General features: G+C 35.6%; 1 protein-coding gene across 1 annotated transcript; it reads right to left on the minus strand.

Moving 5' to 3' along the window:
• Window positions 1–1,722: 1,722 nt before the first annotated feature.
• Window positions 1,723–15,676, minus strand: LOC133806513 (ATP-dependent helicase rhp16-like). Its single transcript, XM_062244604.1, has 10 exons — window positions 15,398–15,676; window positions 14,923–15,045; window positions 14,767–14,840; window positions 14,572–14,635; window positions 14,333–14,479; window positions 14,153–14,238; window positions 13,882–13,951; window positions 13,564–13,689; window positions 12,637–13,023; window positions 1,723–1,869 (listed from the first exon to the last, which is right to left on the minus strand). Exons 5-10 carry the CDS (start codon window positions 14,423–14,425, stop codon window positions 1,723–1,725), a joined length of 909 nt encoding a protein of 302 aa, XP_062100588.1. The 5' UTR covers window positions 14,426–14,479; window positions 14,572–14,635; window positions 14,767–14,840; window positions 14,923–15,045; window positions 15,398–15,676.
• Between the last annotated feature and the right edge of the window lie 5,225 nt (window positions 15,677–20,901).

Here is a 20,901-nt window from a genome sequence, read left to right on the forward strand (position 1 = left end):
CACAGCTGCTTCCAATAGGCCTGACTCTATGCCAAGAATTTGTTGTAAGCGTAATAGGCCATCTCCGTCCTGTCAGGAACCCTGTTAATAAAATGAGTAGAGGAGATTCCATAATGCTCCTCGATAGCCTTAAGCATGTCTACTAACGTTATCTTGGAAACTATGCTCACCAATTCGAACTGTGTGGTCCTGGGAGGAGGTGCCTGAGGGTCTAGTATTGGGCCTAGAGGCCTTGAGGCAACCAATGGTCTGCTTAAGCTGGTGGAGGATGAGCCATCAGACGAGGAAGTGCCACAATAGTGTCGGTCAAGGAAGATGGTGGACCGGATGTTGCGATGGCGTGAGTTCATTCGATGAATCCCCGACGTCAGCCCTTGCAAAAATCTGTGAATTCACAAGCCACGGTCGCCCAAGACACAACTACATCCTTGCATTCTTGTCTTTCCCTTTGCATATGTAAATGCCTCGATAAGGGAGACTCCTCGACAACTTGATTTTCTAGCTCGTCGCGAAGTAAGGATAAGAATCCAGCATCGAAAGAGTGATATACGTGTACGTGCAACTCTTCGTGTTCGAAATCATGGGACATCTAAACACAACAAACGAGCAGTTAAAAACTTGGCCAAAAAAGGAAATACCAAGGTACTCCGAGTGTGGATACCAAAAATACCCCTATACAAAATAATCAATAGGATGACGAGGGGTCGATCACACCCGGGACCCGGGAGATAGGCCTCGCGAGATGGTTCAAGGATGCGAGGTTCCAAGGCCTTGCGACATGACTTTAAGGTTCAACCCTCCACCATCTCGAGTATAGAACTCACCCGAGGTCCCTATACCTCACGACGTGACCCCGAGATGCAAATCTTAACCTTCTCATGTACGGGTCTCACCATAGATCCTTAGAACTCAAGCGAGGCCCATGTCTCGCTCGAAAGGATGTCACATCGCGCACGGGGTTCATGTGAGACCTTAGACTCATTGGAGGAACCTATCTCGCAAGAGACACGCGAGGCACCCATGGAACTCCGTCTATGCTGGAGCCAATCACCCCATACGACCTAGTGAGGTAACCCGTCTCGCGCTTGCACCCCAAGCCGTGCGAGATCCCTGGTGTATACGAGATGGGTGAGTCGCACGTCGTCCGTGTTGTCTGTGAGGTCACCGAGTCGCACCTGCTTTTGGTGCAAGGAGCATCCCTCAAACTCGGACGCCCTTCTGGACTTCACGAGGTGCTCATATACCTGGATCTCGAGAGATGCCAAGCCTATTCCCTCATGAGACATAATAGGAATGTAAAAGAGATCTAAGCCCAAACATTCCTTGAGAAGGCTAAAGAATATCACAAGGTACAAGACACACTGGCATAAATCATATGTATGACCATGTCTCCTATAGAACGTCAGACGAGTAGTGGCTGTACAAGGCATACAAAAGGGTACAAGAGGTGGTAGCACCCTCTTCACGCCTCTGACATAGGTTAGGTGCAACTGCCAGTCTCTTGACACCACTACCTCCTACTCCACTACCACCTGCAACACCAATGTCTTTCCTTGTCCCCTTGGGACCACATGTAGTATGGGCCATTAGAGCCCCCTATAAATATCTTCGAACCCCATTTGTAAAGGGTTGGAAAATTCTTGTAAGATTTAACCAGAGAAAAATATAAATGTTTTTTGCCATTGTAGTTATGCATTTTTCTTCTTCAAATTCTTTCTAAGTTCATTCTCTTACTGAGCTTCGATTTTTAAGACCTAACTTCGTTGATGAGTTCTCATCGTCAACACCAAGTAACACGAAAACGAAAAATACTGCTTGTAGAAGGTCAAGGGAAAAGGAAGGGAAAACCCAGAAAAGGGGAATAAAGCCCTAGAATTTGTTAACACCAAAAGTTGAAAACAGATAGTGTGTGTGGACTAAGCCTAGTATAAATCTCAAATGTATGGAAAATATACAGAACATACAGAACCTTGAAGGAGTTAACCCAGGGGAGAGGGACTTACGTGATAAAAAAAAATTGATAAGTCTAGTAGGTAGTTCTCACGCAAATGAATCAACACCCTTCAACTTCAAATATCCTCGCTGAACTATTAGGATGGTTGATTGGATCCATACCGAACAATAGGCAAGAGTTAAGCAAGTCCTGGGGATGAAGCAAGTCTGCAACTCAAGAAAATAGGAATGGTAGGAAAATTTTCTAGTAAAAGGGGAAGAGAGAATAACTGCGAGTTTAAATATGCAACACCAGATTTGAATCAACGGTTGGATTGGGGCCATAGGTACTCATATACCATCCGATGGACTGCCTGGGGAAGTACTATCTTAAGATGCCCGTTAAGTTGATAGCCTACTCCTCGGGACAGACAAGTAGGGTAAAACGGTAATATTATTCCCTTTTAATTATGAACCATTAATAGAGGATTAACGATGTATATAATGATTATATCAATGGACACTTTATTCTTAAATAAAGTACTCAGTAAATATATGTCTATAATTATCAAGAGTTCAATCTCATATTTATAGTGGAGTAATCATGAGATTAATAAATATGAATATTTAATCAAAGAGCTTTGATTAATAATGTAATATTCATTGGAGCTTCATATTATAGGTCCATAGGTCCCCATGGTGGCTTTATCAACACCATATCAAGGTAAGAGTTGATACAAGGATATAACGGTAATTTGGGAATTTGAGAAGAATTTTATTTTTCGTATCAAGAATGTAATTATATGATAATTGAGGTTGAATAATTTGTTAGGAACGAGTTTCCTAATGCGCAGCGGAATAGTGATGGGTTGACCTAGTGTACAACAAAAATTTTGTAACATATTTAAACTACCTTTAAATATGCAAATCTATTAATATACATACATTAATCATAAGCAAGAATAAAGAACATACCTCTTGATGCCTATCAAGTGTCCTTGCTATTTTTCGTAAAATTGAACGAACTTCCAATCCAAGTTGCTCCCAGGTACTCAGACCAAGATCTTCCGCAACATTCTCTATACCTCAAGAAGTGTGTGGGCACTTAGAGAATAAAGGATGATATATATTTGATTCAACTTTGATGTACTCAACACATGAGATCAAGGTCTGAGATCGGTTCTGTATATTTTTCAAGGAGAGATAGAAAATTATCGTTCATCTTTTTAGAGCGAATAAATCAATATCTTTTTTTTCTCTAATAAGTCTAATTTAAATAGAAAATATTTAAATTTTAAAAAATAAATATGTAACCAATTTACAATTTATCTTTTAATTAATTAATTATCTTATTAATGAAAATATCAAAAACTAACTTTTGAATTTTCCATTAATTAATTAATTAAATAAATAAAAGTGAAACATCTATCCCTGATTTTTACTGTAGCTCACGCTGTGTGTCGTGTAGCTCCCTATAAATTAGGGATATAAGATTTTTCACAAATTATTTAATTATTTATTCAAACTACTTTATTAGATAAAATCCAACAACCTAATAATTAATTCAAATTTGAATCTATTATCTTTTTAACTAATTATCACATATAATTAATTATTTGAATAAATATCAATCTTTTCAATTCAAATCTAATTTGAACTTATCAGGTTATTATCTCCCACTCAAATAAAGATATTTAATGAATTCTATCAATTAATTAAAACCAATTTTAATTAAATACTAATTTCAAAAATTAAATATTTATTTTATTATAATTTCAAAAATTATAATAAATTAATTATTAATTCATTTTGATAATTACAACTAATTTAAAATTAATTAATTAATAACTATTATCACATAATTGCATATTTTGCCCGAAGAACAAATTTCTTCTTAAATATGTATTTTTACCATTTTACCATTTATATCAAATCTTGCCTTGAATAGTACGTTGATAGAGCCGTTGTGGGGACCTATGGACCTATAATTCCAAGCTCTAATAAATTTGAGATTATTAATTAAAATCTTTAATTAAATAATCTTAATTTATTAATCTCATGATTACTCCACTATAAATATGATACTGTACTCTTGTAATTATAGACATTTCATTTACTGAGTACTTTATAACAATAACATTGATATAATCATTACATACAAATTAACCCTCTAATAATGGTTCATAATTAATGGGGAATAAAATTATCATTTTACCCTTTTAATTATATCTTGTTTCCTTAAGTACCATTGACTTTACTAGTGAAGGTTAATTTATAAATAAATTATGAATTTGAGCTCAATATCCTTTCAGTCCCAAAAGTCAACCTTTAAGAAAACCATTATTCAATCTCTTACGAGAAGGTATAGATTCCATATCTGTATACTATGTCCCCAGCCATTTACATTAATGAGTTCCCAAAACAAAAGTTTCTAGCTTGATTATTCTGACAGACCCTAACGAGTGAATCAAAGAATTCATATAACATAAACAGGAGTTCATAGTAACTTCAGGATTAAGATCTATTTGTATATGATCATCAGTTGACATATTTAATTAATACTTCCAAACGATATTTAACTAAGTATTAATAAACATATCTGGTTCATTTCTATATATTCTCTAATATATAAAGTACCTCCACTATAGTGTCCTACTACACTAGTGATCCAAATCTAGATCACATGTATTCATAATACTAGTGGACTGTACTTGCAGTAATTAATTTAAAGATTCCATAACTTTATTTTATTGCGAACTATTCAAGTTCATTTATCCCAAACACAATCCTCCCGTACCAATACGTGGTTGAGATCGCATATATGAACTTAGGAGTTTTTCTGATATTTACTTAATATTATCACAGAATAATATAGTCCATAAAATATATGCATAACAAATTCAATTTATTTATTAAAACAATGTCTACTACATATGCTTTCAGGGCACAATTCCTAAGATAATTAATTTGGAATTAATTATTAATTTAAATATGTAAATTTCAAATTTCATATATATAAATGAATAAATTAATTTTTGAAATTAATAATTTTATTTGAGTGGGTGAAAATAAAATTGGTAAGTCAAAAATAGTTTTTGATTTATTGAATTTTAAAAGATGATGATAATGATGATCATCAATTTGAATTTTGAATTTTAAATTTTAAATTTAAATTTTTAAATATGATTGTCATCTTTTTCCTTAAAATGATTAATGCCTTATATTGTGGGAGATTGATATTAATTAAATAATTAAATAAAAGAAAGATGAAAAATTCCTTAAAAGTGAATAGTGGGTCACGCATGACACAGTCCAGAGACTGTGCTATGCGTGTATCACATATACTGATATTATATCAATGTAGTTTTTATTTTATTTATTTAATAATTTAATAATTTGAAAATAGTTTTTCAAATTTTGTAAGTTAGATATTTGCCTACACCAAATCCTATAATCATTACGATATTTTTATAATAATACTATTATTATTAGGAATAATAAGGTAATAGAAGTATATTTATATATATGATATATAATGAAGAGAAGAAAACATATATACAAGAATACAATACACTACACATATCATATACAATTCAGAAAAATTCTTAGAATTTTTGTTAGACAAAAACTCTTTCTTTCTTCTTCTTCTTTATTCTAGTCATTCTCATACCATAATCCAAGTTCTCATGTGTTGAGAAATACTTGTGATTCCTAAAAAGACAAACTCATGTTCTCTATGAGCCCACACACATCTTGAGGTGTAGAAAATACTCCGGAAGATCATGGTTTGAGTGCTTAAAGCTTTGAATTGGAAGATCGAAAAAATATCCGAAAAGACTCAAGGACACTTGATAGGCTTCAAGAGGTAAATGTACATGTTCTTGATTTTTTTTTTTGTATTTATATATTATATATATAAATATATTGTATATTTATATATTTGTTGCATGATTAATAATATTGTATGTTAATGTTTCAGGATTATTTTCTTGGTCATATAAGCTGTTTATATGATTAATGATTTTTTTATTGTTGTTCTTCTTAATACCAATGGACCCACCACGCCGATTTCTATGCGTGCTCTGAATGTTTTTCCAACAGAAGGCCCTTATGTCAACTTCTTGGAGAGTTCGACACCGCTCGCTAAGGGCCCAGCAAAATTCTTAGAGGTCTGGGGACCTCAAAGGACAAGCCTCGCACGGGTTCCATTAGGGAAGTGGTCATGTTTACCTTTTCATTAGGATTTCGCGGACCACTCATTTTTCAGGCAAGAAGGTCACCCAATCAGGTCTGTTGCTGAGGGACACATGTGGGATGTTAATCATGTAAGAGATTATTCCCACAAAATGTGGGAATGAATTTAAACATTTATTTCATTCAGACTGGCAGCCTATTTGTTACCCTCATGCCGCCTATAAATAGAACATGAAGGGTAATTTGTAGGGATCCAAAACTCTAAATTTGTACTCCCATTTTTACCTTGGAGCAAGACTATCATCTGCCCAAGATGTAAAACCCTAAAAAACTTGTGATTCCAGCAAGTTTTTCTTCATACGAGTGACTCGTAGACTAGGTCTCGTTAACGACCGAACTACGTAAAAACTATTTTGTGTTTTGATTTTATTTCTTTTTACGAGCTCTCTTTAATTTTTGTTAGTTGAAGAAAATCGGATCAACAACAACAATTCACTTCTGTTTGTTTATATTTTATTTGCATAACTTTTGAAACTTTTTATATTATAATTAATATGGTATATTCTTTTCTTAATTTTAAGTTAAATACTTTATATTATAATAAAAAGTGCCTATAAATTTCAATTAAATAAATATTCAAAATATAGGAAATTATAAATTTATTATTTTGAATTAATTATATTTTAATTATTTATCTCAAAACATTTAAAATCTAACAAAAATGTATACATAGATACGTAATAATAATAATAATAATAATAATAATAATAATAATAATAATAATAATAATAATAATAATAATAAAGAATTTGATTTAGATATTTTAAGCAAATTAATTTTTTTAAATAATTAGTTTATTGTTGTCACGATCGATAGTTAAATTTTAATTAAATATATATTCAAAATATATGAAATTATAAATTTAATATTTTGTGTTAATTATATATCTCAAGAAATTTTAAATCTAATAAAAATCTATACATAAATTTATAATAAGTAATATAAACAGTAAAATATAGAGTTTAATTTAGCTATGTTATGCAAATTAATTTTTTAAAATAGTTAATCAATTGTTGTAATGGTGTTAGTTTTAACTGTTAACTTTAACGGAGAAATAACACAATCTGTTAAACCAGCAAAATTGAGTTAGATATAAATTTTTTATAAATAAAGATATATTTATTTATATTAGCATTAGAAATTTTGAATAAATAAATATATGTTAAAAAATTAGCTCCCTACCCTGTTATTATCTGAAACTTCAATTCAAACTAAAAAAATCTTAAAATTTAGAAAAGCATCACCATTAATATTAAAATAAAAAATAATAATATATATTATCTTAAATCTCTAATATCTCAGGGTTGATAATTTATGACCACAAATTTAGATAGGCCTACATTAATTATACAAGAACACAATTTGTCTAAGTTAATTAATCTTTACAAGAGTAGATATAATAATAAATTCAGATTCATTAAGTGAACTTAACAAAAATGAAATAGAGATGTCAGCTTTGTTTGGTTTTATTTAATATATGTAATTGATATTAGGTAGTAGACAGTAGTATGTAGTGCAGACTTTTGTATACATGGCTACTTCTAGTTGCTTTATTAGCTTAGCGTGAGGGTTGAAGAATTGGCGGGTATGAAGGCGAACAGAACATAATTAATGATGACCAACCGATTAAAGAAGTTTTGGCATGTTGTCTGACAGTGTTCATCTATGACCCCATTTCAAACCAAACCTTTTGTCCTTTATTATTTTCACTCAGCAACCACTATATGCATATTCTTCCACTTTTACGGACACAAACCACTCATTAGTAGAGACCCTTTCACAACTAACAATTTGGGCAAAAAACAACTAATACAAAAAGAGGCAACTTTTGAAATTTCTCTTCAGCATTTATAACCCTTTTTACAATAGTATATTTTTCTCTAGTCTAAAATTCTACAATAGTATATATTTTTTTTTAACTAAATAATTTTTTGAATTATTTTTTTTTTTATCTCCAACAATAAATTATGAAAAATATAATTTCTTTAAACCATTATAACATACGTGAAGATGAGAATTGTACAAGATAAAATAATCCCAACTTTTTTAATGGGGATGAGTTACTAATTAAGTTGTTTTATTACATTTTTCAATAACCTCTTTCATTTTATAATAAACCATAATTTCAATCTAGAGATGCACATGGGGATGAGAACTCTCCATTAACCATTTTAATCCTTGTCCCCGTTAAGATTTCGCTTGCAATAAATTATTATCTTGCATTTTATTTTTTTATTTTGCATCTTATGAAAAAAAATTGGAAATTTCTTGTATTCTTTGTCTAGCTCACAACGCCAATCACAAGATATTATAAATGATATGTTTTTCGTAACAAGCACAAAAAGGCTACTTAAGAACTTTTGAGATTCGAGATAGGATCCTTTCTGTTGACTGGATTTTTCATCAACTGATATAATAATATCTAGGGAGTTTCTGTGAGTAAATCCCAATGGGAATATTGCAATAAACAAGAGAAACAAAGACTTAGGAAAATAAATGCGGTAATAAATGAAAGAGACAAAGATTCATAGTGGTTCGGCTATTGATGAGACCTACTTCCATTGTGGTCAATATTTTTGAGACTGTATTTTTTGAACTAACAAGAACAATTACACTTAGTAGGAATTCTATTCTTTACGTAGTTGAGGATTTGAAATGATTGAGTAGTTGCTCTAGGTATTATGAAAAGTCTCAAACTGTTCCATCATTTACATCGCAATATTTATAGTGGAAAATACAAGAGAAGTTTGTGGTGGAAAGTTGTTTCCTGATCCTGCAAATTCCCGAAAGTTGTGGGGATGTCTCAGGTCTTTGTATCAATCAAATGACTTTCTGGGCACAGAATTGGGTGAGGGCCTCTCAGTATCAATGTAGGCGATGACCACATCTTCAGGCATGAAGGGGACCTTTTTGAATCAAAGTGGTGAGGTACTCTACTAAGTTTGATCAGAATTATACATTTTTGACACATCCCTTCCCACGTCATCTACCATGTCATCATGCTAAAAGATAATATAACATTTGCCCCCAAGTCAAGCTTCATGTGAGCATAAGTTAACTTGTTTCTATGTTGTGTATGAAAATACCTCACATGTCATGTGGCAGATGACCCCGCAGTTTTCTTACATTGGCCACACCTATCAATAGGCACTTAATATTTTTGAGATTTTAATTATTGGGAGCCCTTCAATTTTTAACCCATTGGCCCCATTAGGCTTGTTAGGGCATTCTAGGCTCCACTTGATGGGTGGTGGACCTTTATTATAAGTTAAGTGGTTGTAACTCTTGGGTTCACTTCCTGTTGTACGCGACACTTCGGAAACCACACACCGACGAGATCCCGAACACTCAATCACTTCCGCTCATGTTAGACTTAATCACAACTTTCTTTGTGTGCAGTACGCTAAGGACGGCGCTGGCGACCTCTAATTTCAAAAACGATAGTGTGGGTTGCTTTTGTCTGAATTTCTTAGGTCGTTCTTCAATTTGGCAAGTTTCTCGAACTTCCTCATTTATATCATCCATTATTACTAATTACAAAATTCAATGTAAATTTAGCCTCAAGCTTCATGCAGTGGGTGTACTCTAGAATCGATTTCTAAAATTGACATCTCTTGTTGGATCTTTGATATTTAGCTTCGGGGGTTTATTAGTTAGGTAGATCGATTTTTGTTTTTGAAGATATTTGTCTCTCATGTATCATTGTCAAGGTGGAATTTTCGGTCGTGTGGATATTTGGGTGACCTCACCATCTTAGGCGGGGGTAGAATCACTGCTTGTGTTGGGGATGCAGTTTGGTCCACCTTACTTTCATGACCTTGCATAATAAGTAACTTTTCGAATGAGTAGGCTTTGCCAGTTTGAGGGTGAGCGAGACGATGTCGCTAGTTTTGTTGGACGCTAGGTGCCATCGTAGATTTAGGATAGGTTAGCCTCACTTAGTGCCCTTAATTGACCTTCCCTTTCAAGCCGTTAGGACCATCTCACTAGTTTTAGGCGGATTCACCACCCCGTTCGGAGGACGTCACCGTCTTTGACTCTTGCTTAACCCTCGGTGTTTTAGTAATTAGGACCACTTCGTGTGTCATTGGTGGGGGCTTCACCAAACTTTACTTCTAATGCTTCACTGGTCATCTAGCAATTTAGTAAGGTCGGCTTCGTTGATTCTCATTGGAAACCACCTCGCCGAGTTTACCACTTATCCAGCTCGATAATTGAGGCGTCATCTGCGAGGTAGTGAATCACCTAATACTTAACTTTGTTTTACGGGTAGCCTTGATGCATTTGTTTCAATTCAACGCCTCTTAGTTATCTTCGCTTAGGAATTAGGATACTCTCGCCCATCCCATAAATTTGGGAGCCTCACCTATTTTAGTCATGATAGCTCATTCAGCTTCATTGGCTTTGGATGATATATTTTTGATAGCATTAGGGGAGCTTCATTACTCAAATTGGCTTCGAGGTATCTTCATCACTTTGACGCATGTCTTCGCCAACTTTTGCACTCGGATAGGTGGCTTAGCGAACTTTGAAGCGTGCTTCAACAAATAGTTGGCCTCATTACTATTCGACTTTACGAATTTGTCTTGGCATCACTTACTCAGCGTCGCTAACTAGTTCAAGGCAGTTTTTGGGCCCTCGCTGATTTTGAGAGTCAGCATAGCCACTTCGCCCATTCTGTCCTTGCCTAGTTCTCACTATTTTGTTGGGTGTAACTGTCGATTTATTTTCGACAGCTTTGTTAGCTATTTTTTTAATTGGCAAGGTCGTATGCTTTAAGTTTGTTGAGTTTACACAGTGACAGACGATGGGGTTGTTTCCTTTTGCAAGTAAGAATATGGTTTTGGCCTCCCCTACTTTGGTCATTTCAAGTCCTTACACTACAAGAAAATGGGGTCTTTACCTACCAATTGTAAGTGTAGGTAAAACTAGTCTAATGGTGGGTAATAAGGTTTACCTACCAATATTGAATTGGTAGAGATTGGTAGGTAAAGGTTACTGGGGAAAGAGTCTTTACCTACACTTATTAATACTGGTAGGTAAAAGAATCAGTGGACCCCACTAAGTTATAAATCAATTGATGAGTCAGCAGATGACGTGTTTGATGATGTGGCATCCTACATGTCTGCTGACATGGTGTCCATAGTTTATGTGTCTGATGACGTGGCATCCTACGTGGCATACATCAAAACCGCCACTTGGAATCTTGTGGTTGCTCCACGTGTCAGGCAATAATTTGTCCACGTGCTACGAGAAATTCAAATGATTGTGTTACTTATCCCCTTTTTATCGGTTATGTGGCACTAAATGATTGGTCCACGTGACATGTTGTAGGATACTTATTTTTACCTACACTTATTTATTTGTGAGTAAATATAATATTTCTATGTAGGTAATTTTAATTATATATAAATTTTATTTAATATAAATAATAAATGAAAGTAATTAATTTGAAAAATATTTAACATTATTAATCAAATAAATTATTTAACTTTAATAAAAAAATAAGCAAACATGTATCATACAATATTCATTGCTTATTAAGAAGCACATTTCATAAAAAAAAATATCTATACATTTTTTTTTGGTCATTGAAAACCCAATAATGTCATTTTTCTTGACATTCTTCCTATTCTTCACTTTGGGATTATTGCATGAGAGCCTCCTTTTCTCTGACTGAACTTATTGTGAATGTCGATGATGACTTTGGGAGGTGGACACCGACAATGGCCGGAGGTGGGGTTCGAATTGGCGCCAGTGAGAAGGACTTTATAATTAATTCAGCAAAATAAATATCCCTAATTTAATGTGAACTGGCTGAAAACTATTCCTTTTGCAGAACCATCCTTCTCAATCATGAATATGATTTCTTCCCTCTGGATCAACATACTTAACTTAGTAACAGGTAAATATTACAAGAACAACATGCATACAAGAGATAACAGAAGATAAAGGCCTTCTAGTCATAGTTCTCAGCAACATCAAATGAATAAAAAACAGACTAGTACACATAATGCCTGTTATCAGCAAAAAGATTTCTCACTAATTTTTTTACACAAGATGGTGTACGCTAACAATTTTGTCACTGTAATCATGTCACCAACTTTGTCCCTAAACATATTCCAAAAATAAATGATGATAAAACCACGTTATCTGAAAACAATTAAAATCCTAAAGCGATTACAAGTAATGAAATGCAATTAACACCAGCCAAACAGCTAAAGTCGATAATTGGAAACTATTTGTGTTCCTCTCTATATTCATTTAAATAAATATATACATCTAATTTCATTGTCAGTATCAAATATGACAAGTTTTTTTTTTAAAAAAAGAAACCAAATATTTTAATCTTTTACTTTTTTTTTTCTTTTTCTTCTTTTTTATACAATGGGAATTTGATCCCCTCCCTTCCCATACAAATATTTTGGGCAGCATCATAACTAAATTAACAGGATGACAAAAACTATGGCAAGTATTTTTATTGAGACTATATACATGAATACTTGTCAAATCACGTAGCAGCATGCCTATTAGGTATACATAGAACATGGTCACATGAACTAAAGAATTCAAAGACAATACATGATTTATTAAAATTATACATACCAAAGCCTCAATTTTTGTGCTTGTTTGAAAATTGTCAAGTTGAACTCTGTTTAGAATACTTGATGCCCTGAAGCCCTTTATTGTAGTTTTACTGGTCTGATTCCCATTATTTGCAATTGCTGTCAAATCAACAGTAAGCAGTGTCGAGCAAGAAGGGCATGAGACTTGTCCCAAGGAAGCAGCATAATCAATCAAACAAGCTTTGCAAAAAGCATGTTCACAAGAGGTAACCTGAAAAGAGAGGAAAATCCAAGCAAAACTCAGTAAAACTAAAAAGCAAGCATTTAAAAGAAAAATATACACTACTCCAGGACTTATGAAAGAAATCAACAAATAAACATTTAATTTATTTTCAGAAAATAATCTGTTACAACCATTCCTTGGTTGCCAAAGCACTTTAACATTCAAACCAAAAAACAGAGAGTTCAGCTAAAATTAACCATAAAAGTGAATCGAGATCCATATGTACCCCAATCTTTATCTCAATCCATGGGGATACCCATAGAAATTATCTTTGAATTAATCTAAATTATCCTTTATCCAGATAGAAAATGTCTCTGTGAGAGGCTATGCTATCTATATATCCTAAAATGTAACTTAACTACTGTTAATTTCAACTTTAAAAGCCATAGCTATGCATCACTTAGCATCGTACTTGATCGGACACAGTTATTGGAAAATGTTTAGTCTCATATCTAGAGTTGAATATTTGAAAATTGAAACAGTAAACAAAAGGGAGGATTTTTTGTAAATAGAAAACAAGGAACTGACCACATGATTTTCTGCTGGCTCATGACAAATGCCACATATGCGCTCTTCATTATCGATTTCCACCTTGTTTGTGTTTCTCATTGCTGAAGTTGCAGAATATACCACAAGGTAAGGATGGTCAACTGCCTGCAATAAACAAAGAGAGTAATTAGAACCAACAATATGAATGATAAAAAGCAGAATGCAGAATGCAGACAAGGATGATATAAGAGTTCTTTTTGCTTTGCACATACGATACAAAATCATACTTAAAAATGTGAAGTTTGAAACAAGGCAACCAGATCTTTTACTGATAGAATCATTATTTTAACTGCTCACCTGACACAAACGTGTGAGAAGGTCAAAAATGTGACCATAGTTATGCATAATTGTTCCTGCTTCAACATATCTGGAAGCAATAAAACATATTAAATAACCATAAAAAGATTCGTGCACTATATTTTAGTATTACTGAGAAGCAACCACAAGAAATGAATTTTACAGAACAAGTTGCAAGTTCCAATCCCTAGCAAATTCTATTACAGAGAATTAAAGAAAACACTTATATTTAGCGCATTAAAAGAAAACAAAGAAGGGATAGATCATATACGTGTTAAACTGTGCCTGACTCTCATTATACAATGACTCGTAATAATCCTGCTCCCTGATATCCAGTACGTCCCTCCTCAATGATACCTGTGGTAGAATCAAGATAAGCATTAGAACATTAAGAAAATTTAACACATCATCAAGTGCAACAGGCAACAGAAGCCATAAATCTAGAACTTACAATTCGTGGAGGAAGACCAAGATCAGCAGCCCTCCCTCTTTTAGTTCTTCTCAGCACTACCTTCTTTAAAATTTTGTGTTTTAGCAACATCATCGCCCTTTTCCCAGGGTCTTAATTCGCATATGTTTGTATAGGTGTAGCAATAAACTTGCAAGAGTAAGATCTCACATTAGCACATAAGAATACCTTGCCACAAAAACAACTATGAGATAATAGAAGAATATAAATTGGATACTCACTTTATTCCACCAACAAAAATGTCTAACAGATTTATGAGGGCAATTTGGACATTGTGATGAGGAACTGTAGAAAAGAATTGGAGTAGAGAAAACACACACATATATAAATCGTGAAATATGATACCAAGTTATTGAAATTTTGTTCATCTTTAAAGGCATGCACAAAGTAAATGACTATATCCTCTTAAATCATACCTATGATCAAGAGCTCTGCAATCACAGTCCTTACAGAAGTAATAGGAATATGGAACAATTTGTAGAAAGCGTAGCTGTTCATAATAACTAATATAAGTGAGAAAAAAGGAAGGCCACTAAGCTTAACCAACATTTGTAAACATAGAGTAAACTTACCAAAGAGTAAAGTTCTCCAACACGGTTCTGAAGAGGAGTACCACTTAAAGCCCATTTGTATGAGGACTCTAAAGAAAGAACAGCTCTGGCGGTATTACATCGTCTAGATTTAATATAATGAGCCTACGATTGAAAGACAAGGTCCGCATAGTTACAAAAGTATTTATAAATTTAGCAGGTGGTAGACAAATTTTATCATCTGAGATTTGAAACTAAATGAAATCATCTGTAAGAAAAAAAAAAGTACTATAAATACAAGCAATGATGCAAACAGAGGTTAGAGAAGGAGCCCATGAAAAAGCAAGCATAGCAACATTTCACTTATTTAACTCAAAACCACTACACTGTAATTGCATTATGCCAAATCACCTCATCCAAAATAATGCTTGAATAACTAAAAGCTCTGAAAATGAAACGAGATAGAAAGCAAACCTTGCGATTTGACGTCTTCAGATTTAAGAGCTTTCATAATTACCCAGATTCTTTGGTGGCTTTTCATCCTCTCGGTGTCCGGAGCACAACCATTCCCTTGGAATCTAGTTTGGACGACGGTGGAGGTCCGAAAAAGCTTCGAAACCCACAACTGCGGTGCAACTTTCGAGCTCCTCCTGCAGCGATCTCCGGCGCGTCAGGTGGCGGGGTCACAGGGAGAGAGGTTTCAACAAACTCTGAAGCCGTTCGTGTTGTTCGCCGAGCGTGAGGGAGAGGGAGTTGAGAGAGTGAGTGTTGCGTCTGAGAAGTGAGAAAGATAGAGAGATAGGGTTTAGGGGGAAAGAAAAAAACGTGGGTAGGTAGAATTTTTAGTTTTTATTTTAATTTTAAATACAAATTTATTATAAATATATTTTATTTATATTTTTTCCAACTATGTACACACGTGGCATGCCACATGTTATACAATGTGTACACATCATATTATTTACTCCACATAAGCTTCCAAATAAGCATTTATAATAATAAAATAATATAATGAAAATAAAAAATGGGGGGAAAATTGAGCGGGAATGGTTAAAAAATTTCCCTCCATAATATACGTAGGTAAATATCATTACCTACTGATATTATTGGTAGGTAAATCTATGTTCCAAAATATAATATAATGGACTAACATTTACCTACTAATATTATCTACCAATAAATATTGGTAGGCAAAACATTACTTTCCCTACCAATATATATTGGTAGGTAAAATATTGGTAGGTAAAGATCAGATTTCTTGTAGTGTTAGGTGGAGATGATTATTGGGGGGGGGGGGGGGGTGTTAGTGGCTAATCCCCATTGTCTCACCGTTGCTGCCCACCTTGATGGCACGTCGCCATCCTCATGCTACATGGGCTCAAAGGATAAATAAAATGAAGTAGTCATCAAACAAGGAGGAAGAAGACACCAACTCCTCCACTGGTGTAGAGCTTGATGAGGTTTGTGGGATGAGGTTTGTGGGGCAAATGCAAACTCTATTTCCATTTCAGTGAGGGATGGATTTGAGATTCTTGCTTCGACCATGACGGAATACACAATGAAGTGTATGATTGTAATGCCCTGCTAATTATGGTCCGCCACCAGGTGTATTTAAAACCAGTGCTGGACTTGTTAAACAAGTCATTTGGACTAAATGTGTGATTAAGCCTGTAACGACCCAAATTTACTAATAAGGCTTAAGGGTCTTGATTAGTGTGTCGGGAGGGCATAACTGGATTATATGTGATTTAAATGATTAAAAGCATGTTTATATGATTATTTGGATATCTGTGATGCATGACTATGTGTATTAGTATGCATGTAGGCAATGATTAGGTTAGAATGGCATATTCGTAATTTTGGCCCGTTAAGGGCATAAATGTAAATATCTATGATAAATTGTTGAGACCACATTATTATGTAGATATATTTGTAGCTTGTGACTCGAGGTAATCCTAGTGAGCGGTTTAGCGAAAAAGTCACGGCGGGGATTTATACCCAACTCGGGGCGAGCCTGGGGGTATTTCTGGGAATTTAGGAAGTATATTGGAGTCTATTTGATATTGAGGGATATAATTGATGATTAGTTAGGTGAGAGGATGTAAGCGGTAATTATTAGAGACACCCGAGGAATTAACAGGAATTGGGAACAAATGACCAAAATGCCCTTTAAGGGATTAAAGGCTTAGGATTTAAATGGGAGGGCAAATTGGTCATTTGGTTTAAAAACTGAGATAAGTATCAATTTTCTTTTTAGCCTTAGTGGAAAGTTTAGAGGATAGTAGAAGCTGAAAGAAATAAAAAGAAAAGAAGAAGGAAAAAGAAAGAAGGAAAAACATGAGTATTTTCTTCTCTCTCTCGGTTTGGGATTTCTTCTCCATCTCTTGAAGGAATTTGGAGCTTAGCTTCAGAGAGGGCTTAGGCTAAGGCTCAACACTAGGGTTCTTGATTTGGCTTGAGGGATTGGCAGAGATTACTCATCCAACTAAGGTAAGGTTTTGAGGTTGTTATTCAGTTCCTGGTTTTTGGTGTAAAAATGGATTTTGAGCTGAGTATTGATGGAAATTCTAGGGAATTAAGGCTGAAGTTTTGAGGAGTGAAAGCTAAGGAAGTGTGGAGGATAGCCTATGGTCGAATTTCTCTATTGAAGGTAAGAAATCCTGAACTTGGTCACTTGAATTCTGAGGTTTCTGTTGTTTTCTGTTGAGTTTTTGAGCTTTAAGCTCAACCATGGTGATTTCTTTGTTTTGGGGTGCATGTGATTGAATTTCTTATGGTTAGGTCATTTGGGGTGAGTTGGAGATGTTGGTAGGCTTGCTTTGGGGTATGGTTGAGGTTTGGTTGAGTTTTGGAAAGGTTGGTTGTGCTGTGACTAGCGCTGTAGCGTTAGCCTTTGGGCGCTACAGCGCTAGCCTTTGGGCGCTACAACGCTAGGCCTTATGGTCAGAGGGCTTTTTGGCTTTGTTTGTAGCATTGTAGCACCCACTTTAGGGCGCTATAGCGCTACCCTATTCCCAGAAGAGGATTTTTGGGTTATTTCCTAGGGTTTTTGCCCGGGGGCTCGGGGTTTGATTCCACCACCTCGTTTGGTGGAATTAGGGCTTCCCGAGGGCTCGAGATTGGACCCGAGGTTAGGTTTTGGGATTGAAGTTTGGTGATGATTCTGATCTGTGGTTGTGACTAGGTGTACGCTAGGGCTTGAAAGGGATCGTGCTTGAGGGGTGTCATCATTGATCAAAGCTATCGGAATTCAAAGGTAAGAAAATTGCACCCGATTATGTGATTGTGTTGGGGATAAGAGCTCCCTATATCTGTATGATGTCATAGATGGTATTATGCCATGGGACATGTGATAAACAACCTAAGAGTGTCATAACCAATATTTGCGCGCAGGGCGCGACTCGGCCACTGGTAGCTGAGGACAGCTTGATATTCACTAAGCTCGGTTCAAGCGGGTCGGAGTCAGTGGAATAAATAGAGGGTGCGACCTAAGGGCATTGACCTTGATTATCATATGTGAATTGGTTATTAGTATGAAATGATGAACTTGGTATGTTGAATACTTGATTATTGTGAATATTTGGATTGTTGAGTATATGATTATACTGTATGGGTTATCTGGTTGGTTGTTTGATGATTATGCTCTGTTGTTGTGTTTTCTTGCTGGGCCTTGGCTCACGGGTGCTACGTGGTGCAGGTAAATGCAAGGGAAAAGTGGACCAGTCCTAAGATGGAGAGCTTTGGGGTTGAATGTACATAGTCAGCTGATCGGCCGCCATGGTCGAAGAGTGGTACAAGACGAGAATAGCTTAACTGTCTATTTTACCCTTAGAGTGGCCAGTAACTGTACTTTTGTTCTGAAATTTTGTAAACTGTCTTTTAACGTTACTACTTTTGGGATCCCCTGTAAAAATGTTTGATTATAAGAAATGTAGCTTTTGTGGCCAAAATCTTTTAACCCTAGTTCAACTACAATTTTGGTAACACATTTCTAACTAAATGACTTGATTAGCAAGTCTTGCACCTTTATAAACACACAACGTAACGGTCTTGGCTATCCAGGGCGTGACAAAGCCAATAAAGGTTTATGTATTAAAACTTTTGGTCAACTCATAAGCATTTTCATTAAATTAAAAGCATGTTCTTTACACGGGATCCCAAAAATATCAATTTAAAAGTTGGTTACAATACTCAAGTACACAATAAGTCGTCCTAAGCGGCAAAAGTTGGGTTTAACCCAAGTTCCCTTGAGCATCTCGGCCGTGGTGGTCGAGCGGGCTGCACTTGTACATGTCACTGCTATCGCCCTCCGACTCATGGCTGGTTGAGCTTCTCTATACCTTTACTTGCACCACAAAGCACCTGTGAGCCAAATGACTCAGCAAGAAAACATATTAAACAGTTCACAGAATAATACATTTATCAATCAGTAATAACTGAATCTGGTGAAGTTATATTATACAAATCAGCAACCATAGGGTCACGCAAGTGCGTGTCGCACATCCTTTCAATTTTTTGGCATCCGAGCCAGTTAAGTGCATGTTGCACTCCCAGGGTGGCCCAGCCATGGTGGCCTGCACTCCACGTGCACAATGCCAATCTCACCTTATAAACTGAGTCCTTTAAGTCCTTGACTTATAAGTCAAGCCTCACATGTTCCCGACTTGTAAGTCGAAGCTCTAGGACCCTTGACCTATAAGACGAGTCTTTTGAGGTCTAGTATGCCCTCGACTAATAAGTTGATCCCCATTTAACATCCTAGTAACCCTCTGGTTTATAAACCGAGCTTCCCAGTCACAACAGACAATCACATATCTCATATAGCATACATATCAACAATTACAATGCATTATAATACATTCAAACAGCAGTCATAGGCATAATCATAATTATGCGCATTCCAGAGTACCTAATCAGATATTCACAAACATAATGGTAATCATGTTCATTAACTGGGCCAAAGCCTTAATCATATCTATAATCAGCATTGACTAAGCTTTAGTCACACATTCACATTATGGGTGCAGTTTTCTTACCTTTGATCCGAATGCAAGTTCCTAGCGACGCCCTTTGACTACGATCCCTGATTTGAGCCCTTAGCGTAGACCTAGCCACAACCATAATAAGGAATTCCATCAACAACAGAAGAATAAAAGCTTCCAGGCCAAATCTTAGCCTCCGGGTCGTCGAATTCAACTCAACAAGGAAGTAGAATCGACCCCGAGCCCAAAAGGTTAAGTTCCCGACCTAAAAACACCCCTAGGGCCAAAAATCCCCCTAAGGGTCGTGGCCCTAAGAACCCATGCCGCGGCTCGCCTCTAAACTAGAGGCTCAACCTTCCTGGAAAACCAACACGCGTCATGGCGCTCCCCTGAGGCGCCGCTGCCTGCCTCTACCTCCGAGCCCTCTTGGCTCCTTCTTGCTCCATAGGGCCGCGGCATACCAAGAACAAGGCCGCGGCCCAGCCCTTCGAACCCAGAATTTCTGGGTTTTTCCCTTAGCCGAACCCAACCAAAAACCACCCAATTTTATCCCAATCTTCCAACTCAATTCCCATAATTAACACAACCCTTTCCAGCAACAAAACCTAACTAATTACCATGTTAAAACTCATCAATAATCTCAAAACTTATCCTCACAACTATCAAGCATGCGAAACACCATAGCTCTCAATAAATGAACAGAACTAACATAAGAACTTCAATTCAAAACCCTTACCTCAATTGTATGACTCAAGTGATAATTGCTCCCAACAATTCCCTAGTTTCAAGCCTTCCTTCCAAGCCAATTTCCTTCAAAGTGACCCAAACCACCTAAAGCTCCAAGAGATGAAGTATAGAACGTGAGAGAGAATGAGAGCTGCTGAGACTCTTTTTCCTTAAGTTTCCTAAGGCATCTAAGAGGTTCCCAGCCAACCAAGTCCTAAATTTGGATGAAAATGGCCTAATTTTCCCTTTGCCCTTAGCCTATTCATCATATGCTCTCAGGGGAAATTTTGTCCTTTGTCTCATACCCCACTAT

The sequence above is a fragment of the Humulus lupulus genome, chromosome X (assembly GCF_963169125.1).
Source record: "Humulus lupulus chromosome X, drHumLupu1.1, whole genome shotgun sequence".
In the NCBI taxonomy this organism is placed as follows: domain Eukaryota; kingdom Viridiplantae; phylum Streptophyta; class Magnoliopsida; order Rosales; family Cannabaceae; genus Humulus; species Humulus lupulus.

What these genes read in the sequence shown, in the direction of transcription:
- LOC133806513 (XM_062244604.1), bottom strand. Translation starts at nt 14,425, where the DNA reads ATGATGTTGCTAAAACACAAAATTTTAAAGAAGGTAGTGCTGAGAAGA. An exon ending in TTGGTCTTCCTCCACGAATT is followed by an intron (nt 14,239 to 14,332) that starts GTAAGTTCTAGA and finishes ATTCTACCACAG; the next exon opens with GTATCATTGAGGAGGGACGT. An exon ending in TTCTCACACGTTTGTGTCAG is followed by an intron (nt 13,690 to 13,881) that starts GTGAGCAGTTAA and finishes TGTTTATTGCAG; the next exon opens with GCAGTTGACCATCCTTACCT.